This window comes from Sciurus vulgaris (assembly GCF_902686455.1).
Source record: "Sciurus vulgaris genome assembly, chromosome: 5".
Lineage (NCBI taxonomy): Eukaryota > Metazoa > Chordata > Mammalia > Rodentia > Sciuridae > Sciurus > Sciurus vulgaris.
Window position 1 is genome coordinate 113,186,430 of NC_136465.1, and position 26,736 is coordinate 113,213,165.

A 26,736-nucleotide genomic window follows, 5' to 3' on the forward strand; every position below is an offset into this window, starting at 1 on the left:
ATTATGTACATTCTGAACTCCTTTTCTGTCATTTCTTCTGCCATGCTGTCATTGGGTTTTATTGATGTAACATCTAGATTTGTTTGCAGCATTTTCTTTCCTTGTTTTCTCATATTGTTCAGGTATCAGAGGACCGCTGAGATATTGCAGATTTCCTCTATTGACTTACAATGTCCCTGAAGATTTCTATATATATCCCCCCTTAGCCTTCAGTAGGCTGAAGTCTTGGAGGAAGTTGATAATGCGGTGCTTCACAAGGAAGCTGCCTCTCTAGGAGTGGTGGCTTTCAGGTGGGGTATAATCCCTGCTAGTGGGTAGAGGTGCCTCCACTTGTTGACCAATGGTCATCCAAAGGGGACCTAGGCTGTGGGCTGAGGCAAGGCCTGTTTGGGCCTGAGTCTCTAGTTTTACCGTCCTTGTGGGGAAACCTCACCCAGCAGGGAAGACTCACCCGGTGGGGAGGTCTTGCTTGTCAGTACCCTCCTAGAGGTTCCCCTCAATTTACAGCTACCGCCTGGGCTGGGCTGCCTTCCTCTGCAAAGTTCCCAGGGGCCCGGCCCTACCTCCTGGGCCTGGTAGCCTCACCCTTCACAGATGCATCTCCTTAGCCTGCCCCTCCTCAAAGAATCTGCCCGCAGGCCTGGAACCTTCGCTTCGCCCTAAGCCTGTCTGTGTGCGGCTCTTCCACCAAGAAGCCTCCTAGGTCCTGGGACCCTGCTCTGCACCTAATCGCCTGGCTATGCGGCCCCTCCTCTGAGCAGCCACCCGGGGCCGCGTACAGTTGCTGTGAGACCCTGAGACCCGCCACACGCCTCTTCCTCCAGACAGCCACCCAGTATTCCGGTGCGGTCACTGGGAGTCCAAGAAACTCACTTCGTGCCTCCTCCTCCCACCAACCACCTGTAGCCCCTGGGCAATCAATCACTCCAAGTCGAAGTGACCCTCCCCGTTCCTCCTCCTTCTCCAGATAACCCCCCGAGTGTTCAGGAGCGGTCTCTCTGAGTGGCTCTGAATCCACGTGACCTGCAGCACGGGTCCTCCGGGCAACCGCCCGGAGCTCTGGTGCGGTCACTCAAGACCAAGCGACCCACCACGCTTCTCCAGGCAGCCCCCCTGTGTTCAGGCGCTGTCACTTTAAGTCCAAACAACTCACCACTCGCCTTCTCCTCTGAGCAGCTGCCTGGAGCGCTAATGCAGTCACTGCAAGTCCAAACGACCCGCCGCGCTCCTCCTCCTCATACTCCTCTGGGCAGGCCCCGGTGTTCAGAAGCGGTCTGAGTCCAAACAGCTCGCCACGCAGCCCCTCCTCTGGCAACCGGCTGTAGCTCTGGTGTAGTCACTCTGAATCCAAGCGGCCGCGCTCCTCTTCCTCCTCCTCGTCCTCAGGCAGGCCCCGGTGTTCAGAAGCAGTCGTTCTGAGTCCAAACAGCTCGCCGCGCGGCTTCTCCTCTGGCAACCGCCTGTAGCTCTGTTGCAGTCCCTCCGAATCCAAGCGGCTACGTTCCTCCTCCTCCTCCTCAGGGCAGGCCCCGGTGTCCTGAGTCCACACAGCTCTCCTCGCCACTCCTCCCCTGGGCAGCCGCCAGAGCCCCAGTGGTTGCTCTGAGTCCCAGCGCTGTGCCGAGCGGCCTCCTTTACGGCGCTCCCAGTTGTCCGAGTTCACTGCTCCAGCGGGGGGAGGGGTGTCTCGCCGGCAGCTCTACTTCACAAAGTTTCCTGCGTTCCGGGACCACCGTACCATCCGGGACGCCTTCCCAATGGGTGAGAGTCACCCGGCTGCTTTGAGTTGGTCCCAAGTGTCTCAATATCTCCTCTTTTGAATCCTGAGTCCTGGAGCAACATGAAATGCAGCCACCCTGTAGGCCGCCATCTTGAAACCTCAACCTAGTCTGCCATCTTGAAACCCCGCACTATATAGATATTTTAAGCTAAAAAAAAAAAAAAAAAAAAGTGTGAGGGCATACAATGTGAAATATATATTGTATTTTATAAATAAAATCTACTCCCATTCCTGACTCAGAACAGAGTCAAATTTATTTATGGAGCTAGAAACTGACTTTTGGAATTCATTTGGAAAAATATAAGAATAGTTAGGAAAACTCTGGGAGTTATGTATCTGCTAGGTATTAAAATGTACTACAAAGGCTATGTAATTAAAATAGTGGGGGGGGCTGGGGAGATAGTTCAGTTGGTAGAGTGCTTGTCTTGTAAGCACAAGGCCCTGGGTTCGATCCCCAGCACCCAAAAAAAAAAAAAAAAAAAAAAAGAATAGTATTTTTGTATGTGGTATGACATACAAATTGGCAGGCAGGACATTGGATGGAACAAGAAGTTCAGAAATGGACCAAAATACATCTGGGAACTCAATGTATGAGAGATAGGACTTTAAATCACCAGGGTAAAAGTACTGTTTTTTATAAATGATGCTAGGACAGATAGAAAAAGATTAATTAGATCCATAACTTACACTGTACACATGCATAAATGTCAAATGGATCAGAGATCTACTTGTAAAAAAGAAAACAAGTGAAAAAATTTAAATTTTTTTTTAAATTAAAAAAAGATTTTTAAGTTATTGATGAACTTTTATTTATTTATTTATATGTGGTTCTGAGACTCAAACCCAGTGCCTCACACATGGTAGGAAGCACTCTGCTACTGAGCCACAACCCCAGCTCACAAGTGAATTTTTCTATAATGCAGTTTTATAAAAAACCTTATGGAAAGGATTTCTAGCTGAGACTCAAAATTTAGTTGTGAAAAAACACCTAATATAGATTTATCCTCTTGTCTGTGTGTATATGTACATATAAGAGAGAAAGAAAAAGAAATAGGTAGGTAGATAAGGGATCTTGTTGTGTTGCCCAGGCTGATATTGAACTAGACTCAACACCCTTGCCCCCCAAATGAGGAATACTGATGTGTATGTCACTACACCCAGTTTCTCTTGACAACCCTCTTTGGATCTGTGGATCAAGCCCACTGCCTTGTATATGCTAGGCAATTTTCAACCAAGCTGCATCCCTAGCCTCTGACACTTTTTTATGTGTACACTACAGTATTGTTAACTATAAACACCATGCTATACAACAAACCTTTAGAAGTTTTTCATCTTGCACGACTAAAGCTTTATTACCATTAAATAGCAACTTTCCCCCTACTCCTCAGACTTGAACAACCACCTTTCTACTTTATGTTCCTGTGAGTTTTATTACTTTAGATATGTCACATAAGAGCCTCATGCACTATTTGTCTTTTCATGACTGGCTTATTTCGCTTAGCGTAACATTCTCAAGGTTCAGCCAGTTCCTTATAAAGGAAAATGATTTCCTTTATAAGAATGAATAATATTCATTTATACTTATATGCCACATTTTCTTTAACAATTCAACTGTGATGAATGTTTCGGTTGCTTCCACATTTTGGTTGTTGTGAATGGGGATGCAAGTACTCCCATCAGAATCCCATCTGCAGTTCTTTTTGACATATACCTGAAAGTGGGAGTACTGGGTCATGTGGTAGATCTATTTTTAATTTCTTGAGGAAATCCTATACTGTTTTCCATAAAGAATGTACTGTTTTATAGTCCCATCAGCAGTGTATACAAATTTCAGTTTCACTACATTCTCATTAACACTTGTCATTTTCTCTTATTTCATTAAATTTTTTTAAAATGGCGAGCCCAACAGGTATGGGGTGATAGTTCCTTGTGAATTTCATTCGCATTTCTCTGATAGTGATGTTGAGTATCTTTTCATGATTATTTACCATTTCTTTGGAAAAATGGCTCTTCAGGTCTGTTAGATAGCTTTCCAATGCTGACAAAATACCTAAGAAAATCAGCTTATAAGAAGGAAAGATTTATTTTGGTTTCAGAGGCTTCAGTGTATGATTGCTTGGCTCTTGCCTGTGCTGAGGCAATATACCATGGCAGGAAGCATATGGCAGAGGAGGCTGGTCACCTTGTGGCCAAGAAGCAGACAGAGAGGGTAAGGAGCTAGGGTCAGATATCCCCTTTAAGGGCACTCCTCCGATGACCTCACTTCCTTTCACTAGGCCCCAACAGCACCATCATCTGGGCAACAGACCTTTAACACATGAACTTTTAGGGGACATATAAGATGTAAAACACAAGAAAGTCCTTTGCCCATTTTAAAAATTGAGTTACTTGAGGTCTTGTTGTTGTTAAGTTATAGAAATTCTTTAATTATCTTAAGTATTATCTTCTTATCTGATACATGATGTGAGACTATTTTCTTTCATCATGTAGGTTGCTTTTTTATTTTCTTGATTATCTCCTTTGCCTTGTAGAAATTTTTAGTTTGATGAAGCTCCATTTGTCTACTTTTTGCTTTTGATTCCTGTGCTTTTGGTGCCAGATCCAAGAAATCGTCGCCCATTCCAACATAATGGATCTTTCCTTCTATGTTTTTTTCTAGTTTAGTTTCAGGTCTTACTTGTAGATCTTTAATTCATTTTGAGCTAATTTTTGTATATGGTGTATTTTGTACATTCATTTGAATGTGAATATGTAATTTTCATAACACCACTTATTAAAGAGACTATCATCTCCCCATTATGTAGTCTTAACATTCTTGTTGAAGATTATTTAACCATATATTCCAGGGTTTATTTTTGGACTCTGTTCCATTGCTGTATTATGTCAGTCTTTACACCATACTGTTTTGATTACTTTGTGTCTGTGGCCATACCTCCCTGAACGTGCCTGATCTCATCTGATTATTGTACTTTGAAATCAGCATGTGTTTTCTGATTTGTTCCTCTTTCTCAAGATTATTTTTGCTGTATGGGGTCCACAGAGATTTCATAAAAAATTTAGTTTTTTTTTTTTTTTTTTTTAATGCTGCAAAAAATTTAAATAGGATTTTGAAAAGAATTGCATTAAATCTGTAGTTTGGTTTGGGTGTGGACATTTTAATCCATTAAGTCTCAAGTTTTTAATTCAGTGAATATTTCAATGAAATTGACACAGATACTTTGAAGTAGGTTGGAAATCATAATCTAGAGCTTATATATCCATTATTATCATTAATAATGAAAATACAGATTGTTTATGACACTGGGATGATATATAGTATCTTTTCATATATTGCATAATATATAATAAAGAAGTGAATTTCATGATCTGTTCAATTATTTTTGGAGTAAAAGAGCAGAACACTTCAAAGGGTTACATATATTTTTGACAATATGTTGTTGGTTTCACATGGCATGGATTGTCTTGACACTGTCATCCTTCTTGCCTTTTGAAAATAATGTGGTTTCTCATGTCAAATTTGATATCATTTTGAACAGTAATAGGTCTGGGAGTGTTACAGTTTCTTCCTCCTGATGATTTCTGTGGCATTGTTTTATGTGTGCTGAGCCTTGACATTTATAACAAATATGTGAGTTTTTTTTGTCTTTGTCACAAATTTGTGAATAATCCATGCATTTATTTTTTAAAATTTTTAGGTATACATGACAGAGTATTTTTGACATATTATACATACACGGAGTATGACTTCCAATTCTTGTGGTTGTACATGATGTGAAGTTATACTGGTCGTGTATTCATATATAAACATAGGAAAGTTACATCTGATTCATTCAACTACCTTTCTAATCAATGCATTTATGATATAAATATCAATTATTCAAGTGAACAAAGACCAATGCCATTTTTTTTAAACCTCTACTAAACCAGCCAGTTGCGTTTATCCATATTGTCACTGAAATTGTTATAGGTACCCACTACCTTTGGTTGAAGCACATTGACTCTACTCTTTCTTTTTTTTCATCATTGAGTAACCTTTTTGCTTATTTTTTTCATCCTACCAGTTTCAGAGAATACTTACTTAATCTGTTTTCCTTCAGGGTTCCTGTTTGAGTTTCTGATTCAAAATAAAATAAGTAAATGAGAAGGGCTGGGGATGTAACAGAGTGGTAGAGCACCCCTGTGGTTCAACCCCCAGTATGAGGGTTGGAAGGGGGCAGAAACCCACCAGAGTATGATTGTAGATTCTTAACTACTTCAAGCATTTGTAAAACTACTTTGCTTTTGGGACTTTTGCTCTATCACTGAGCCATTCCCCCAACTGTGAGATAGCATAGCAACTTTGAAACAAATGTCAGTGTATTAATCAAGGGTAAAATAAAATATTGAGAATATTGTGAACTGGGTTTCTTACTGTTACAAATAGAAAGGGAGAAATTAGAATGAATTTTGTATTGTTGAATTGGAATTAGAATAATAGTATGAACTCTCTGTTTTCAGTATTGATATGAATAAAAATAGATTTTTGTGTAAATATATGTTTATATTTATATTCCCTTATATTCTGAAAAGACTTAAAATGCCCCAAGAGTACGGGGTATCCCTGTTTTTCAAGCTCTTGGTTTCTAAATAACCATTTATTCTCCACTAATAGAAGCTAGTATTCTTGGGAAGGATGTATTTAATTCCAGGGCTGGAGCAGGGCAAGTACTGGATGAACCTGGAATGAATGAACAAAACAAAAATTCTCTGTCTGTGGATCAATTTATCACAGTTCTGGAAATCAAACCCAGAACTTTATGCATGCTAAGCAACTACTCTACCACTGAGCTACATCTCCAACCCTTTTCTTTAAATTTTATGTTTTAAGTTTAGGTTTTTATGTTTTCCCACTAAGTTGCCCAGGCTGGCTTTGAATTTTCGAACAACCACCAGAATACTTGGGATTAAATCATGTACCATTGTGCCCAAGCTGGACTTGATTTTTTATTTATTTATTTTTTTTACAGTACTAGAAATTGAACCCAGGCCTTTGCACATGCTAGGCAGGTGCTCTGCCACTAAGTTATAGCCCTAGCCCTTTTAAAATTTTTTTTTTCTTTTGAAACGGGCTCACTAAATTACTGGACACAGCTAGCAGGTACCATCTTAACCAAGTACTTAAACTGTCATCAATAATGGGGCAGATGCTACCTGACATCATGTTTTGAAAAAGAAACATTTCTTCTATGATACCCCTGCTAAAATGCATAACCTGAATCTAACTATGAGGAAATATCAAAGAAACTCAAATTAAGGAATATTTGACAAATAATTAATTTGTCCAAAAATGTCAAGATTATAAAAGACAGAAAACTGAGACTGTTCTAGATTATAGGAGAAGAGTAGGGACAGGACAACTAAATATAATGTGTGATCCTGTATGAGATCCTCAATCGGGAGAAAAGGAGGAAAAAAGTAGAATATTATTGGGACAGTTAGCTAAATTGGAATATGGATTGTAAATTAGATTATAGTATGTATCAATGATGAATTTCTGGATTTGGATAAATGCACTGTGGTTGTATTAGAGAAAAATGTTTGTTCTAAGGAAATACATATTGAAGTATTTCTAGAATAAGAAATGCTTATATTTGATCTCAGCAATTCTTGTTGTTAGTCCTAAGGAAATAATTAGACATGTGTACTGAGGTAAAAATACTACTGAATCATTGTTGCTATAAATAGTAGCAAAAAATTAGAAACAACCTAATATCTAACATTAAGGGATAGCTTAAACTATGGCACATTTATACAGTGAAATATTGTGGAGCCCTTTAAAATTATGTTGTAATTATGTAGTATGATGTTTCTAGTTGTGTCAGTGGATTTTCTTCATTGCAAGAAACAGATGCTAACTCAGGCCACTTTAAATAGCTGGGAGTAGGTCACAGAAGTGAATAGAAGAGCTGAGAAATCCTTAGAAAGGGTAAGAGAACTTTTGGCGAATTTCACCTTGAAGTTCAAGGTCTTCCTTCTTTGTAGGGCATAGTCCTTAGTGTGACTCAGCCCTGGGGCTTACAGTTCCTGATCCAGTTTAAATTCCCTAAAGAAGGATCTGATTGGTCCATCTTTTCTAGGGGCACAATGACATTTCAGAGAGAGGCCTAGAAGGAAGGATGGATAGCATGTGGACTGAGGCCATTCTTAAACAAGAAATTGTTGTGAGTTGGGAAAGCCACTTTTGTTATCTACTTCAGTTACTTATTCAGCCTCTCAATAGCATTTTATAAGTTTTTTTTTTAAGAATACAAAATATTTTATACAGTGTGATCCTGTTTTATAGGAATGCATAGTGAATTTACAGTGGGATTGGAAAAGGAAGAGTTTTGTTTGGAAATGTTTGAGATTCCTACTAGGAGGTAGAGCAAGTAGAGTTGAATTCTTTTGTAGCCAAAGTGGCAAACAAGTAACATCTGTCCTTATATTTTTCTAGATCAAAATCATCCCTTGTGTTCCTGTGGCATAGAACTGAGGGGTCTCAACCAAGTTTTCTTTCAGACAGTTAAGCAAACCCTAAGCTTCTTATTTTTGAAAAATAATGAGTCTCCTCTAGGCACCTGCACAGCACTCATTTCACTTAGAGGTGGGATTCTCTCCTGGCATAGATGCATGTTAGACTGTATCCCTCTCCCCACATCTCAGTCAACTTCTTGTCTGGTATGTCAGTCACATAATCATTCTGGATTCATTTTTCTCCTTTGTTAAATTATCCTTGACTTCTTTTGTTCCTATTTTTTTTAATTGATGTAAATTAAAAGATTAATAAAAATCACCTACATATCTCCTTTACGTTTTTTAGTAATAAGGCAGCAATAGTTCAGTCTACATTGGTAAACATGTTACAAGCCAGGATGCATGCAGATAAATGCAACTGTTTGACTTTTCAGATATCCACACAGAAGCAGTTCAAGCAGCACTGGCAAAACATAAAGAACAGAAAATGGCTTTGCCCATGCCCACCAAAAGGCGCTCCACATTTGTCCAGTCTCCTGCAGATGCTTGTACGCCTCCTGGTAAGTTAATCAAAACCCTTTCCCTCTAACACTTAATATCTTGATGTTTTTGAGATAAGTTCTGCCTTTTCTTTCTGAAATAGGAGCCGGAACTCATTCTGCATCATCAAAATTATATAAGAGCATACTCTGAAGATAGCAGGTTTTGATTATCACCTTGTAAATAACATACAAAAAGAAGCCTTAAGAGTAAAGCTGTTTAAAAAATAAAATTTCATTCTGAATTTCTAGCATTTCCTTTTTAACCCCCAAACTCATCTAGTCATGAATACATACAAGTCAGGACCCTGCTGTCATTTAGTAGTGTTTTCATGGACAACCAAAATATGACTGATAATCATATATTACTTATTTATACTTCTAAACCAGATTCTTCATCTCTAGTAGGTGTACTTGAGATGGAATTTTGTGTCATTAAAGATTATGGGAGAGTACTCATGCAGATATGTAAAAATGTGAAACAGTGTGTGTGAACATATTTATATATATTTACATTTTGTTACGAATCTACTTTTTCTAATGGGGTCTTGAGATCAGTAGGAACTAGATAACCTTTATCCCTTTCCTGCTCACCAGACTTGGAGTCTTTACTCCCCCTCAGGTAAATTTTCAGTTATAACTTCCTATTTGAGAAACAAATGGAACAGTCTTAAGTTATCTTGTCTGTGCAGAATTTTTGCCGAAGTTTTTTTTTTCCCCCTCTCTTTTTTTGGTCCTGGGATTGAACCCAGGGGTGCTTAACCACAGAGCCACATTCCCAGTTTTTTTATTTTAATTTTAATTTTTAAAGTTTGAGACAGGGTCTCACTGAATTGCCTAGTGCCTTGCTAAACTGCTGAGGCTGGCCTTGAACTATCTATCCTCTTGTTTCAGCCTCCTGACCTGCTGGGTGGTGTGTTCCACTGCACCCAGTTTGCCGAAGTTTTTTAAAACTTTAAAGAAATATATATATTTTTAGATCAAATCCCAGACAAGATCTTCACATAGGTGTCTGAGACTAAACATAGTAAATCTGTTTCAAAGCCTCAATATAGTGTCTGTCTCTGTACTGTTATATTACTGCTGATGAAATCTTTGGCGTAAAATTTGCCCCATACTGTTTTGGCTTATCATGTCTTTGGGAAAATTGCTAGGAAAGTTGCATAATTGTGTTTGATTTTTATTTACAGTTGTCATATTGTTGAACTATTCATACTGATCCTATTCTCTGATCCAGACTCATTAATAGTTTTCTCCCAGATTTTGGCTAACTTCCAGAGCATTTGGGTGTGCTGTGAGCTCATGAACTTTGTGTGCTTTTTTCCTTCACATCTGTGGTGTCAGTATGTCTGAAAGAGAAATAGCTCTGTGGCTTCAAGTGTTTCTCGAAATGTAACACAAGATACCTCTAAGCAGACCATTACAATAAGGCGTTTTTGTCTGTAATGATGCATACTTCAAACCCACTCATTCAAAATCTTGGATGGGTTTCCTTCCACATTAGTGTAGCACAAGTTGGGTCCTCGTGGACAAAGGGGGCTCTCAGTTGAGTAGCCATTTCTTGTTGGCAGATTCTACTGCAAAGTGGTGGAAGGTTCAGTTGCAGTAAATGGCAAAGGGTAGGGAGCAACATGACATGTAGTTCTTAGAAATAATCCTCTCCAAAGCTGTATTAAAGCAATGCAGTTTCAGAGTAAATAGGCTGCTCTCATGGCTTCGGGTTAAATGTGAGAATGCAGCAAAGGATCTTGAGAATGCTCAGAAGGAGTGTAAACCCTTTTTTATCCCCTTTTACAAAAGCCACTGCCTGAGGGAAATTTACCAGTCTAGAAACAAATCACAGCTGTTCAGTGCTGAATGAGACCATAGTCCTTTGGAATTCACTGTAGGCCTCTGTATTTCTAAATACTAATGTTCTACTCTTTCTGCAGCCTTGGAGATATGCATAATGTTCATGATTGCATTATGTATTTTAATAATTTCATGATTTCAAAGATGTGGTCCTTTCTTACAAGACATGTATTCAGCAGAGCAGAGTAATAAAAGGTTCCATATCCATTTGTCTTCTGTTTTGGGGATCTCTGAATAGTATTTGAGAAACCCCAATGTATAATTAGCAACATCTGTGTTGTCAAGTGGATGAATTCTCTCCCATCCAGAGGAAACACCCTGCATAGTGATTTCTCACATAGCCCCCCTCCATCAGATCTTGATGCTTTCATTCAACACTTACACACATGCCTAGAACAAATACTTTACTCTACTGAGGGACTGGGAAGAACTATATCATAAAGTTGTTTTTAGCACCCTTTATTTTAGCGGGTGGAATTTGCTGTTCTCATGTTAGAATTTAGTCTCCATTTTCTCCAAGATTCTCAGAACTACCAGATAAGAAAGTTGGCTGTCTCCCTAGTTCTCTTGCAGTTTAAGCATTTTATAGCATCTGTTACAGGCTAACCCAGAGATGTCAGATAGGTTTTATTTTCCGTATCTACTGTGATAGCCCACAAAACACCTACATTTAGAAAAATACTGAGGCTGCATTCAAGAATGAGGAAGAGGAAGGGAATTGACATTATTGCTTAGAAGAAATAAGGGTGCACTGAAGGATTTATGAGGATAGAGAAATTGAAATATTGCTTGTTATTGGCTGTTTTTTAAAAAATCAGCTTCTGACCAGTATAAAAATGACCTAAAAAAGATGTGCCACTTTTGGAAGGCAAAATTCACCACCTAATATTTCACAATATTTTTGTTGTCTTTCTTTGTAAACTAACAGTTGTCACACATCAAGGAGCACATTTCAGGTCAAGTCCCGTACTCTGCTCATGCTCTCCTGTATGAACCCAGTTTCTGGGGTAACTCCTAGAACACACTAGACAGTTAGCCCCTTTGCCTTCCTTGGAAGGCACTCAGCACATAACTGAGTTACTGAATTGATGAAAATGTAGGGTTCTTTTGAAGGGATTTAAGGAATATGTCATAAGTCTTCAATTAGATAGGTAGGAAGGTAGGTAGGTCTGGAAAATATGCTAAATAGTCGGTATGGGAAATATCTTTTGTTCATAAGTCACTCAAATAATAAGATGTCAGCCTACAATTTGCTTATTGATATGTGCACTGATTTCTACCGTCCACTGAAAAATTTAAGTTCTCTAAGTTGGTAGCAATCTGTGGTTCTTAGAGTGCCTGTGGTACAGAGTACCACAGAGTGTTTTAGACTGCTTGAATTACTGCCATTTAGTTCCCTTTATATGCTGAAATCATTTACTAATATCATGAGGCAATTACCTCAGCTCTTCCTTTCTAGGGGTTCTTTGTGTAACACTATTACTCATTCATAGGGAAAAAACAATGCAAAAAACTACAGCATTTATTTATATTTTTTTCCCCTCTGAGCTTTTTCTGCACCCTGGTGGACTTATCCTTTGGAGCATTCTGGGGGTACACAGGTGACCAGATAGATTACATAATGACCCTACAGCATAGTAAACTCTTCAGACAGTTTGGGTAGAAATAAGCTTCAATTTAGACATCTGTCTCAAACAGGGCCTTGTTTGATCAGTGGCTTTAATAATTCTTAGGGCCAGAAGACAAGGAGAAACTTAGCTCTGTACTTCTACATATGAAAATGATGCCCATGAACAGACTAGGATATTATTATACTTTGAACATATTTTTACCCATGTTTTATGTATTTATAGTACCTTACATGCTGCAGAGGACTTTCACATGCCTATGGCTGCTCTGCCTCATTTGTTCCTCCTAAGTACTCTGTAAAATAGGAAGGGGAGAGTTCTTTAGAGATGAGACAACCAACAGGTTCACAGTCACTGAGTGATTTGCCCCAGGTTAAATAGCAACTAAGTGTCAGACTCAAAAGTCTTCCTGCTTTCATGCATTACTCTGCAAAGTATCATGTGTAGGAAATCCTTTTCATCTAATAGATGCTCATGTATGCATGATGGTAGAATGATTATTATTCCAAACTAACTAAACAACCATTGCCTTTTGAGAGCTTATACCCCAAAACACACATCAGTCAGTTAAAAGGAATTTATTTAAAAGAGAATACCTGTTGAATCATCAACTTAGGGAATTTCCCCCAAATACTCTAATTTTATTCAAAACCACAAAGTATACAGAATTTGGAAATTGGATCTTTATAAATAAACTCTAATTAATATCTTTGGATCATCATAATAGCATACTTTCATTATTACTTCAAGAGTTAATATTCTATAAGCCAAAGTATAGTAAAAAATACTCTTATCAGGTTGAACTTGTATATTTCAATAGCTGATTATAAAATTTAAAGTTTGCCAATGGAAGCAGTCTCATAATTACCATTATTGAGTACCCTCTGTGTACCAAAGAGAAAAGATGAGAGAAAAAGAAACACGTACAAGGACATAGGAGTAAACTAGAGAAAACTAACTTGCCAGCAAAAGAAAATGTCAAGAAAACTTGCCTTTTGACTGGTTTTGTGGTAGCAGAGTGAGGGACCTTCCCTAGGACTTTGTGGTCAGTGGTACAAAGATTGAATTTAACTACCTTCCTGATAAGAACCAACTTAACAAGTGGTATTGGGCTGAAGACATCCCTGGGGTACAGAAGGTCTCTAAAAGGATACATCCTCAGCCAGGGATGTACGATTGTCAGAAGTGAAGATCCATTAAATGTGAACTAATAAGATAATGGAAGTTACTACTATGAATAAGAATCAAAAGTAAACAAGACTGAGGGTATAGCTCAGTGATAAAATCCCCAGCACCAAAAAACAAAAGCAAAATCAAGAAAAACCCCAACCCCAAGCTAATAAAAAGAAAAAACAGAGTGAAGACCCCCTAAGATCTGATTTTCCCATTAAGCTCTAAATCCAGAGCAGCCTGACTTTAAGAAATCATTTGTCATTTTGCCTCTTATTCTCTCATATTGTTAATTAAATATTTTGTGACTAATTTTGGAGCTCTAACAATTGGTTAATGTTTGATCCAGTTTTCAAATAAGCAATAAAATGAAAAAGCACTTTTCCTCCCAGTGTTATTTATAGCATTACTTCATTTTGTAAACTATGTTTCACAGATATAAGAAAATACCTAGGGGACTGGGGATATAGCTCAGTTGGTAGAGTGCTTGCCTTGCAAGCACAAGGCCCTGGGTTCAATCCCCAGCACCGCAAAAAAAGAAGAAAAAAAAAAGAAAATACCTAGGAAAACAGTGTTTGGAGTTCTCTTGCACATAGAGCACCACTTGAGTGAGTAATTATTAGTAGTGAATACCCCTTCTTTCTAAAGTATCTCAGAGTTGGGGTTGTGTCTCAGTGATACAGCGCTCACCTGGAACATGTGAGGCACTGGGTTTGATCCTCAGCACCACATTAAAAAAAAAAGTAAAATAAAGGTATTGTGTCCACCTACAACTAAAAATAAATACACACACACACACACACACACACACACACACACACATATATAAAACAAATAAAAACTATCCTATCTTGTTAGGCAAGGCACGGACTCTTGCCTCTTAGGTGCTCAGACCAATTTTTTGGTTCCCTGCCAGCTCTCTATACACATAGATTGGTGTTATGGGATGCAAAAAATCTTTAGTAGTTCTAAAACTCTTCCTAACAATCATGTAGTTGAATTTTAGATTAAGTGTCTCAGAATTTATAATTCAAAATAGATTCAGGTTGCCCTGCCTCCAGAACTAACCTTTTAATCCTCTGTTTCTAGATTCCCCTCTCCTGATTCTCTATGAAGATTTTCCTTCTTAAACTTCAGACGTTTTCCTTGCCAACAGAAACTTCTGCCTCTCTTGAAAGTTTCTGGCTGGGCACAGTGGTACAGCTGTAATCCTAGCAGCTTGAGAGGCTGAGGCAGGAGGATTCTGAGTTCAAAATCACCCTCAGCAACTTAGTGAGACTCCAGGCAACTCAGTGAGATCCTGTCTCAACATAAAATATAAAAAAGGACTGAGGATGTGGCTCAGTGGCTAAGCAACTCTGGGTTTAATCCATAGTATGCCACCCTCCCCCTGCACCCCCCCCCCAAAAAAAAAAAGAGTTTCTGGAAATTCTAAGGTCCTAAACTCCCCTAATCCACCAATGCAAGAGAAAATGCTTTCCTGTGTGACAGCACCCCATCCCACCTTTTACATGTATGCATGTGCTAGCAAACCCCCCACCTTTGCCACAGACTCCAAAAGATCATATATTAACAATCCTTGTGGGGGCTTCATGTATTTGTTCCTTAAAGCTCCTACTTACAATCTTCTCAAATTTCCCTGCCTAGTTTAGGTGGCATATTTTATAGTGTTTGTTAGGATCAACTCTTTATTTCAATGGATTTTTAAATGTTTTTATTAGTACATTATAATCATACAACAGCAGGGTTCATTGTAACATATTAACCATACATGCACATAACATAATTTTTACCATTTCATTTTCCCAGGACTTTGTCTTTCCTTCTCATTTCAGACGATCTTGATTTTCTGAGCCAATGTCTGAAATTGATTTTGGTTACAGCTGTATGAATGAACCCATTAGGGGGAACTATTTATCTTCCAGGAACTTGCCCCATGTCCACAGTGTCCCTTTGGTTGTATACTTGGACTCTCAAATATTACTGTCCTTTTACCAGGCATCATTTTCACCTCACAAATATTTTTAGGTGTTTTTTTTTGTTTTGTTTTGTTTTGTTTTTAACCACTTTATTGAGCTAAAATTGAGTAAAAGCACCCCTTCCACCCTGCTTTTGGTGCTAGGGTTGTAGCCCCTGAACAGCATCCCCAGTCCAATAGCACATATTTAAAGTGCATATGTTGCCAACTTTTGATATAGTAAAAGCCATAAAACCATCACATTTAAGATAATGAAGCTAGGCTAGGAGTATAGCTCAGCAGTAGATTGCTTGCCTAGCATGTGTGAGGCACTGGGTTCCATCCTCAGCACCACATTAAATAAGTAAGTAAATAAATAAATAATATTGTGTCCATCTACAACTAAAAATTTTAAAAATAAATACATAATTAGAAAAAGATAACAAAACCTGGGGCTGGGGCTCAAACTGGGTTTGATTGTCAGCATCACTTTAAAAAAAATGAATGAATAAATAAAGATATTGTGTCCATCTACTACTGAAAAAAAAAAAAAAAAGATAATGAAGCCACAGTGATGCAGGCCTATAATCCCAGCAACTGGGAGTCTGTGGCAGAATTGTCACATGTTCCAGGACAGCCTCAGCAATTTAGCAAGGCCCTAAGCAACTTAGGGAGACCATGTCTCAAAATAAAAATAAACAAACAAGAGACTGGCGATACATATTTTCAGCAACCCCTGGGTTCAATCCCTAGTATGGTAGGTAGGTGGGTGGGTGGATGGATGGATAAATAGACAGAGTTGGGGAACTCAGTGGAAAAGTACCGCTGGGTTTAATCCCAGTACTGCCAAAAAACAAAAACAAATGACATCTTCACCCCAACTCCTTAAATTTCCTTCTAATTCTCTCTTGACTTCTCCCTGTGTTCACCCTCAGGTAACCATTAATATGTTTTCTGTCATTATATATTAGTTTGCATTTTTATAGAATCTTATATATTAGAATCACGTAGTTTTACTTCCATTTTTTGGAGGAGGAGGAGGAAGTAACTTCTTTCACTCAGCCTAAGTATTTTGAGAATTCGTACATGTTGTTGTGTCCATCACTATAGGAGATCATTCCTTTCTATTGCTGAGTAGTATTCCACCACAGGGAACACTGTCTACTCATTTATTGATGGGCACTTAGGTTGTTTCCCATTTTTATACTTACACAAATCGAACTCTCATGAACATTAATGTGCATATATCTATATCTTTGTATAGATATATGCTTTTCCTAGCTGCTATGGGACTCTTTTTTTAAAACGGGCTAGGGATATAGCTCAGTAGTAAATTGTCCCTGGGTTAAATCTCCAGTGACCCCTCCCCCAAGAGAATATTTAGTAAATTCAGGACTTTTTAAAAATCTTTTTATTTTTAGTTGTTGATGGACATTTATTTTTATTCATTTATTTATATGCAGTGCTGAGAATCTAACCAGTGCCTCACACATGCTCCACCACTGAGCCACAACCCCAGCTCCCACATTCAGGACTTTTATTCCCTTAAAATCAAAAAGCAGATTATTTCCTAACTAGTTATAATTAGATTATGGGCTTCTGATGACCAGCCCTAAATGATACTGTTTTAGAATCATGCCAGATTATAAACTAAAGTTTGAAAACCATGCTTTCAAAATTGTTTTCTGTTGTATAGACATATTATATTCATCATATACAAGAGCTTAGGCAAGGGACTTTAGTTATGTGTCATGTTGAACAAAAGCAGAATCAGTGGAAAATCGATAACATTAATAATATTAATTTGTTGTTAATCTTGACTAAATATCTGCAAATCTGTAGCAATTCCCTGGGTAACAATTGCTTTTATTTTTTAAAATGCTATAAATAATAATAGTTAAGAGAACTGTTTCTATTTTTAAAAAATATTGTCCCATTGCATCACTTATATTTTGTGTGAACATAACACATAATCATTTTTAAGCCTTGTCCAGCCAGTTTTGCATCTTTGAGCTTTCTCGGGGGAAGTTACTCATAGCATTACCCCGTTTCTCAGGCTGCATGACTAACACAGTTATGTTTTTCTTTAACCAACTTTTAATCAGTTTCTATCGTCTTTACTTTCAGGTTTTATAGGAAAGAACTAGCTAGTTATTTATTTATTTGGGAAATTTTCAGATTCTGTTGCAAATCAAAAAGAAACACTCTTCTAACTGTACTTTTAGGGATGAGGGAGGAACTAACATTTATTGGCCAGTTGTTCTGTGCTGGCACTGCTTTGGCTGCTTTCTGTATGGTTTTTCTTTTTCATGGTCTCCCACTGCAGATATTATAAAGACCAATTTCCTTAGCATGCCCTTAGCAATATAGCACTGCCTACTTGTCCAACTGCTTCTTTCATCACTATCAGTTTTGCATCCTGTGCTTCTGCTAGTCTCACCTTCTTTAAGATCTTCAAATGTGTCTAGTTTACTCTCTCCAACAAACTTTCTCACATGCTCTTCCTCTGTGTCTGACTATTGCTTTCTCCCCCAGGTTTGTGTCCCTTAAAATGAATTTTTCTCAACCTATAGGCCTTGGTTTAGGTCTTAGTTCCTTGGGCACCTGCTCTGAGAATAGGGACTTTGTTTTATTTCTTATTGCTCAACGTTCTATTCCTACCAACTTGTGCTTAGTCATATTTGTTGAATGGATGAACAAACACAGCTTTTGCAAATGGACAATTGTCTCCCCAACTCACGTACCTGGTTTAGTAGTGGATCCAGAAGTACAAATGGAAGACTGACACCAAAGCCATTCTAAGGAGGACTGACAGGCAAATTGGGTAATTGATTGAAACAACAAACCTAATTACATAATTGACCCAATATAGAAATATAATAAAACCAATTTTCCATAAACCTAATCATGAAAATACTGGCTTTACTGTCTTTTAAGAACTGGTTTATTCTGGTTTTAGACTTATACAAACTAAAGTAATAGTACAATAAAAGCAAACTGCAAATCCCAAGTAGACTGTGGGATCCTGAGAAGGGTTACCCAGAAAATATATTGGGGTCAGAGTCCCTGTCTCTCTGGCCACACTACCTTTTCTTTTTTCTTTTCTTTTCTTTTTTAAGTTATACATAGTAGCTAGGTTCATTTTGACAAAATTATATATACATGGAATTTGGTTTTAATCCCTGCTTTCCCAACCTTTCCTTCTCCTTCTCTTCCCTCTCCCTATTTTGCTTTCTCTACTCTACTGATCATCCTATCCCACAGGCCACAACAACCTTTTTTTTTTTTTGACATGCTTTCAAAGATAAGTATCTTTGTGCCCCAAGATATACCTGAAATGTTAGACTGTTTTGTGGGAATTATGCACAGTGCTTTTCTTAAAGGGTTACAGATTCTGTTACTTTTGTTCGTATTTTCTCTTTAATCACTCACTTTTGCATTATACCTCTTTTTCTCTAAGGACAACCTCCTTGCTTTATCCTTGAGATCTGTTCATGATTTATCTCTCCAGCCTCGTACTTTTGCACCATGCCTTGTCTGTCATTGCTCCCCTTATATAGTACTTAAAACTCTGGATTAAGGTTGGTCTCCTCCTGTGGGACCCTTTGCTTATCCCATCTCTAGCATAATGTTTTCTTTTGCAACAATATGTAAGCTGTGTGTCTCCTGTACCAAATTGTAGGCTTCTTAGGTATTTAACTGTTTCATAGACACAGACCTTCTCTCAGAATCCCCAGGACCTAATTCCTAGCACATATATGCTTATGTACTACATTTTAAAGAAACGAGCAGTCAGTCAACTTGGGCCTCAAATCTCCTTCAGTGTGAAGTAATAAAGTAGTGATAGGACAGATCAAGAAGCAAGAATATAGTCATTAATTTTCTTGCTCTGGGCCTACAGAATTTGACTTCTGAATTAGTCTTTAGTAGTTCAAATTCCCATTGCAAGTTGTTAGTAATTTTTCACCCCCAGTAGTTATCTCATAGGCTCTTTGAACCAAAGCAGGGCATGAACCTACAGTTTCATTCTGCATTAGTAACCACAATATTTTCCCCCATGCCCTACTCAGTATTGAACCCAGGGCTTCACATATGCTAGGCAAGTACTCTACCACCCAGCTACATTCCCAGCCCATTTTATTTTATTTTATGGTAGGGTCTCACGTTGCCCAGGCTGTCCCTGAGCTTGCAATTTAAAAAAATTGGTGCTAGGGATGTTGGCTCAGTGGTAGAGCACTACCATATGTGAGGCCCTGGGTTTGATCCAGCACCACAAAAACAAGCAAACAAAAATAAAGTAAAAAATAAAAAAGTGAATAAAATCATTCAATCCACAGATTACAAATCGTAGTCCCCTAAAATCATTTAGAAGGGCTTGTCCCATATATCAGACCAAATGCCCCTTTAACTTGTATGCCTTGTAAGCTTAGAGTCTAGAATGATTAGAGTTTAGACTTCTCTTTCTGTGGGCTTTTGCTTCCCTATTTTTGGTTGAACTTTTGTGTTTTTTTAAACATTTCTAATTTAGGACTTACTTTCCTGAAGTCAGAGCCAGTCTAAATACAGACATCAGTGAATTTCTCACAATTTTTCTCTGACTGAGAATTAAGGAAAGAAATCCAGATCCGTAGGTCCCCCCACCCCCATCATGTTTGGAAAACTTAACGTGTGCCACACACATGACCAGTTGGCTTTTCCACTGAAGCCATGAATACCTCTAGGCCAAGGACTGCTTCTTATCCCACGTCAGTTCCCTATCACCTCGCTCACTGGCACACAGATTTTGAACAAGAGTCAGTTTTTATTTGAAATTATCAAGATAATTTCAAATAAAAAACTCACAAAGTACTTGTAAACACCAGTGTGGCAGCCTGTCACAAGATTTAAGTAAGAGATTAAGGAAGATATATAAGCACTTCAATATTACTTGAACATAAGTAGGTTAACTAGAAGAATTTGAATATTAATTAAGCTCAGAACAGAAAAATAGTGAAGTAAAAAGGTTCTTAAAGTTTGGGTTTTGTTTTTTTTTTTTTTTTTTTTAAAGCAATTTTAACCTATAGAATTAGTCTGTTTCTATTTTTGCAAGATTTGGCCCGCACATCTTTATTTGAGATTCTTGAGAAATTTCACCTATTAATCTAACTTAAGAATGCGAGGCCTGGGGAGATAGCTCAGTTGGTAGAGTGCTTGCCTTGCAAGCACAAGGCCCTGGGTTCGATCCCTAGCACCACAAAAAAAAAAAAAAAAAAAAAAAAAAAAAAGAATGCGAATATTTTGCTGGTGTCAAAAATGTGTGATCATTGAGCAAGAATTGAAAAGTCTCTATTCTAGGCAGGATCGAGAACTTCTTTTTTTCTAATTCCACACAGACACGTCTTCGGCTTCTGAGGATGAGGGCTCTCTGAGACGCCAAGCTGCGCTCTCTGCTGCCTTGCAACAGAGCTTACAGAATGCTGAGTCCTGGATCAACCGTTCAATTCAGGGATCGTCCACTTCTTCATCCGCATCTTCTACGCTGTCCCATGGAGAGGTCAAAGGAACCAGTGGGTCTCTAGCTGATGTATTTGCCAATACCCGAATAGGTAGGAGCTGGATCTACCTAAGAAGCCCAAATATGTTTCAATTGGCACCCAGTATCCAGGAAACAATTTATGATTGTGTTAGGTTTTTCAGTGTGTCCTAAAAATTGAATAATCAAAGAGAACATGACAGTTAATAAGGCAAAGAAGGAAACACCAGCAATATATTTGTTGTAGGAATGATAGGTATCATCTGCATTATTGGAGCATCGTATTGCCCACCTGAAGCCATATCTATTTCCATAAGCAATACTCAAGCTGCAAGATATAACACCAGTCTTAGTAGTAGTTCGTCCCACTTGAAGAATATTTCATATATTAAAGGGTGTTAAAACGTGTAGCATCTTAGATTTCTTCAGGATTGTTGTCTATATTCTATCAAACAAAAAGTGTTAAACCTGAGCAAATTCTACCTTAAGCCAATTATCAGTGAAGCCCTTTTTAGTATAAAGACTGGATTTATTATCCTTGCTGCTGTGATATTGCTACACCTAGAGTGTGCCAGCTGAGGATGTTGGTAGTCTATGAACTGCTACCTGCTGCTGATGCTACTGTATGGAGTACAGCTTTTGCTTGGCTCTGCTTTATGTTTTGTTTGTTTTTTAAAAGAGTTGTGACATCTGCAAATAAAGATACAGATTTCTGCTTTTGCTAAATTGGTTGATACAAATTGCTCTAAATAATGTACATGAACATTATATATCTGTGATGTCTTTCCCTTTTTTCTTGACAATCAGTTGCATTTTGGTGTCTTCAATTTTCTTCTCAGTGATCTTTTTATATCCTTTATATGTCTGTCTTCATTCTATTAGTTGATTTCAGAAAATAAAATTGGAAGTTTTTCAAGGTTATAGTTTTTAAAGATAATAATTCTCCTGGGGATATGATTGCCCACATTAATAGCCTTGTGCCAGCTGCCAGTGACTTGTCCTGCACCCTTAGCTCTGCCCAGTGTGTAGTTCAGTGAGCTTTCTAGAGCAGCCACACATAGATGTACATGTTTACCATCTCTTTTGTCAAAGAGGGTAAGCAACAGAGCCGTGGTAGGTGAGCTTTTATTTCCATATCTGTTAAAAAGAAAGCATTTTCACTTATAAAAAGAATTGTCCTGTATCTAGTTAATGTTATGTGTATTTTTGTTAACAAGATGATTTCATCTGACCTCATATTTTTCTGTTGCTTCATGACTCTATGAAAAGTTATTGGCTTAGTTATTCACAGAAACCATATTATGCAGTGTAATTGCTTTTTGGATGTTTTTTCTAACAGTAGTCTGTGTTCCTGATAAGAAAATTAAAAAACAGGTAAAATAAAAATAAAATAATTTACAATCCCACTTCCTATGAATAACACTGTAATGCTACAACTTCCATGTGTATTCTAGATGTTATTTGTGTAAGAATATGTGAGGTTTTGGTTTTTTGATTTTACAAAAATAAAATTGTCTTTAATGTTCATTACCTGCTTTTCTTGGCAGTGTATTGTGAACATCTTCTATATCATTATAAGTATACTATTTTTAGGATTTTAAATACAATCAATTGTATGTGCCCTAATTTGTTTAGCCATTCCCCTTTTTTGGACATTTAAGTAATTGTCATTTTGCCATTTTGCAGACTGACAAAAGTAATGTGCTTAAGCATATAGTTTTATGCATTTGTCTGTTTATTTCCTTAGGATATTTTCCTAAAAGTTTGATTGCTGGGTCAAATAAAAATTACATTTTTAATGCTATGTTTCCACATATCCTACAGGTATCCAACATACCTGTGCTTGTATATTTCAAACTTTTATTGTCCCTCAGTACTGGGGATTGAACCCAAGGATGCTCTCCCACTGAACTATGTCCCAAATCCTTTTCTTAAAATTTTATTTTGAGACAGGTTCTCACTAAATTGACTGTGCTGACTTTGAACTTGTGATTCTCCTGCTTCAGCCTCCCTAGTAACTGGGATTACAGGTGTACACCACTGTGTCCAGCTTATTTCAAATATTCAAAACTGTTAAAATAGTAATTAGAGACCTGTTAGGTACAGAATCCTTACCCCAAATTGACTTTTGAAATTGTTCGTATTATATTTTTCTTTTTTCATAGTTTTTAGTGATTTTCATTATTCTTATGAATCTTATATTTTAATTCTAATTTTAATTTTATTATTACTTTTCTAGATGTTTTCTTCTGTAACATATCCCTGGTGAATGGGTCTCTTTGAATATATATCATTTCTCTATGTTAAGAATCTCTCTATGAAGTAGTATATAATAACACTATTTAATCTTTGCTTAGAGCAAGGGAAGATCCTTGTCTGTCAAGTAGATCCATATTGCCTATGAATTATTTTATAAAAATTAGAAGTTGACTTTACCTGTTTTCCTTCATCTGGAAGCAAGCAATCTGACCCAGTCTCAAGACACTACTTGGTCTTTCATGGAAGGAGAAGCATTCCAGATAAAATGAAGAAATGTTCAAGAAACTAGAATACTAGTAATTAATAAGGATCTTAATTTGTTTTCATTTTGAAGTCACTTGTAACTTTTATTTTTTTATGATTATTTTTATGACATTGGATTCTACCAACTTTTCTATGTAGAAAATAATGTTTTAGAGAGACATTATCCCTGTGATGTGATCTTACTTAAAGCTACCTAAGTCTTGAAAGTATTAATTTGCAAAAGCTGGTATGCCTTGACTTAACCTCTGATTTTTCCATTATATTTTGCTAGCAGAATTTGATTTAAAACTTGTTTTACAAGAGTTAATGCTCTATTTATATAGTTTTCTTCTTATTTAAAAAACAAAGATTTAGTGGTTCTTATTTTTGCTACTAATGTCATATAATTCTAAGTTTTGTTTTCTCCCCTCTTAGAGAATTTCTCTGCTCCCCCAGATGTCACTACAACTACCTCTTCTTCCTCATCATCATCCTCAATTCGCCCAGCAAATATTGATCTGCCCCCCTCGGGGATAGTAAAAGGCATGCACAAAGGATCCAACAGATCTAGCCTTATGGATACAGCTGACGGTAGGTAGCTCTTTTTAGTAACTAAATAGAGAGTATAAATTAAACTGTAAAAATTCAAATTATAAACAGTAGCTCCTAACAGTCTGTTTCAGTAACTGTAAAACTACATTGCATTTGGCTCACTTGCAACAGGTCATCAGAGTGCCCTCTTCTATATTTGTTCACGCTTAGTGCTTCCAAAAGATACTCTAAACCAGAAATCAAATATTAAAAAGAAAAGAATCGTATAAGAGAAAAGGGAGCTTAGGTGAAATCATAAAGCACTGTGTTAATAGTAACACCATATTTGCTCTTTATTGCCATAAAACTTGTGTACATACTTGTACTGTTTTGCCCAATTGAAATAGAATGAGATTGGGGCAAGGCCCAGTTGAAATAGAATGAGATTGGGGCAAGGCGAAGCCCAATTGAAATAGAATGAGACTGGGGCAAGGCCAAGCATCAAAAATAAGCTCCTGAGCAAATTGAGGAAATAAAATATCCTTCAAGTCAATGAATTTTAACTTAACTCATCTCTTTTTCCTTCCAGGTGTCCCTGTCAATAGCAGAGTATCCACAAAAATCCAGCAGCTTCTTAACACTCTGAAACGACCCAAAAGGCCTCCCTTAAAGGAATTTTTTGTAGATGACTCTGAAGAAATTGTGGAAGGTAGTAGTAAAAATACCAAAACCAGATTCCTTGAACAAATACTCTTAAGCATTTACTACATGTCAGGTATATAATCTTAAAGGATGAGCAAGACATAGATCTTAAGTCAAAGAGTTCATAGTTCTCTGCTCTTTTCCCCCTAAAGATCATTTATATTTTATTCTTAGATGAAAGGTAAGAATGGAGGGAAGAGGAAGAAGGGCAAAGAAGTAACTATAGGACATAGAACTCTTTGAGCTAGATGCAGTGGCATATGCCTATAAATCCAGCAACTCAGGAGGCTGAGGCAGGAGAATTGGAAGTTCAGTATAAGCCTCAGCAAATTAGTGAGACCCTGTCTCAAAATAAAAAGGGCTAGGGGATGTAGCTCAGTAGTAAAGTACCCCAATGTCAAATCCCCCATACTCTATCCACCCCTGCAAATGAGAACTCTTCATTAATAATATATGCTTTGAACGTAGGAAATACAAATATACAATTTTAAAAGTTACATTAGACATTGTCAGGATGTGGGTATCAAATTCAACCTCAAAAAGTTTGCCCAGGCTTAGCCAGGCTCCATGGCACATACCTGTAATCCCAGCTACTCAGAAGGCAGAAGGTCATGTCTGGGCAACTTAGTAAGATCCTATCTCAAAATAAAAAGGCCTAGGAATGTATTTTCATGTAGAATACTTGTCTAGAATGCTGGAGGCCCTGGATTCAGTCAGCAGTACCACCATAAAAATGTTCCCAGTCTCTTTTTAGCTTAACATAGTCCTTTCATTAAATCATCCAGTTGATACATATATTTGCCTTCTGCATCATAGTGCGGTAGATGGTGAAAAAAGTTCAAAGATTTAGGAAAATGCAGTCTTTCTTCGTGTTGTGTGTGATTTAAATCAGTGCTAAAATATATAGATGTGGAAACTTAGTTAGCCAGTAAGTTTGTATCAGTGAATATGTGCAATTGTGAGAAGGGAAGAAATTAGTTCCATCTGTGTGGTTAGAGAAGACTTCACAGAGGAAGAGGTAATCCTGTGTTTTATTCATTCAATAAATTTTTAAATATCTATGGATGAAATCATGTCTAGGACTTAATAGGGAAAGATGAGAGGAGAATGGGTGTGTGCACAGATAAAATGAGATGACCATTTGATAATTATTGAAGCTGGGTGATGAATAGTTCTACCTAACAAAGCTTTTGTCAAAGAGAGAGCAAGTGAGAAGCTTTTGTTCAGAGAACTAAGCCTTGGTGGCTTTGTAGTTTGTTTTTATGCTCTGAACTAATAGTAGCTTTGATCACATCAGGCTATTAATATAATTAGGCACATTGGTAGACTAGATCCTATCTTAACCCAGTTCACATACCAGGAGGCAAAAAGCAACATGACATATGAGGTTAAGATTCTTTCTTCAGGAGTCACTAAATTCATTGAACTAGGGACATCTGTCTTTTTGGGAGTGGGGTGGAGATTGGGGATTTAACCCAGGGGCAATTTACTACTGAGCTACATCCACAGCCCATTTTATTTATTTATTTATTTTTATTTTGAGGCAGTCTTGCTAAGTTGCTGAGGGGCTCATTAAATTGCTAAGGCTGACCTTGAACTTGTGGTCCTCCTATCTCAGCCTCCCCAGCCACTGGGATTATAGGTGTGCACAACCACATCTGGTGGACATATTCAAAGTGCTCAGGCCAGTAAAAGCCTTTCCAGTCTTTGTAGCATTGTATATTGAACTGGCATGAAATGAAAGTCAGGGTTTAAGAGAGGTCACACTTAACAATTTTTCTTTGGCAGAATAGAGCTAACAGTGTTCTACTGATTAAAAATAGGTAACAGTTGTTTTATTTGAGTACTTGTTACCTTTGGAAAAGAAAAAAAACCTGTTGTTCAGACTTCCAAAGATCTAGTGAAGAATGGCAATAATATAAACATTATTTATCTCCAGTTCTTGGAAAGACAATGTTAAAAATCCAGTTTAAAAAAAAAAATTCAGTCCAATTCAACTAACATATTTAAGCAACCTCCTAGGCACTGACGACAACAAAAGGGAAGAACCATCCCTTGCCTTAGGAAGCTGT

General features: G+C 37.6%; 1 protein-coding gene across 5 annotated transcripts in view; it reads left to right on the forward strand.

The window, feature by feature from the left end:
* DIP2B (disco interacting protein 2 homolog B) overlaps positions 1-26,736 on the forward strand; it is a 257,892-nt gene that overhangs the window by 166,612 nt on the left and 64,544 nt on the right. For 2 of the 5 annotated variants that reach the window (XM_079139772.1, XM_079139774.1), the window contains exons 4-7: positions 8,707-8,832; positions 20,790-21,002; positions 23,867-24,022; positions 24,552-24,674. In XM_079139772.1, the coding sequence (XP_078995898.1) occupies positions 8,707-8,832; positions 20,790-21,002; positions 23,867-24,022; positions 24,552-24,674 (618 nt within the window). Of the gene's footprint in view, positions 1-8,706; positions 8,833-20,789; positions 21,003-23,866; positions 24,023-24,079; positions 24,392-24,455; positions 24,675-26,736 lie in introns of those variants that run through there. The other 3 variants (XM_079139773.1, XM_079139775.1, XM_079139776.1) reach the window with 3 other exon arrangements.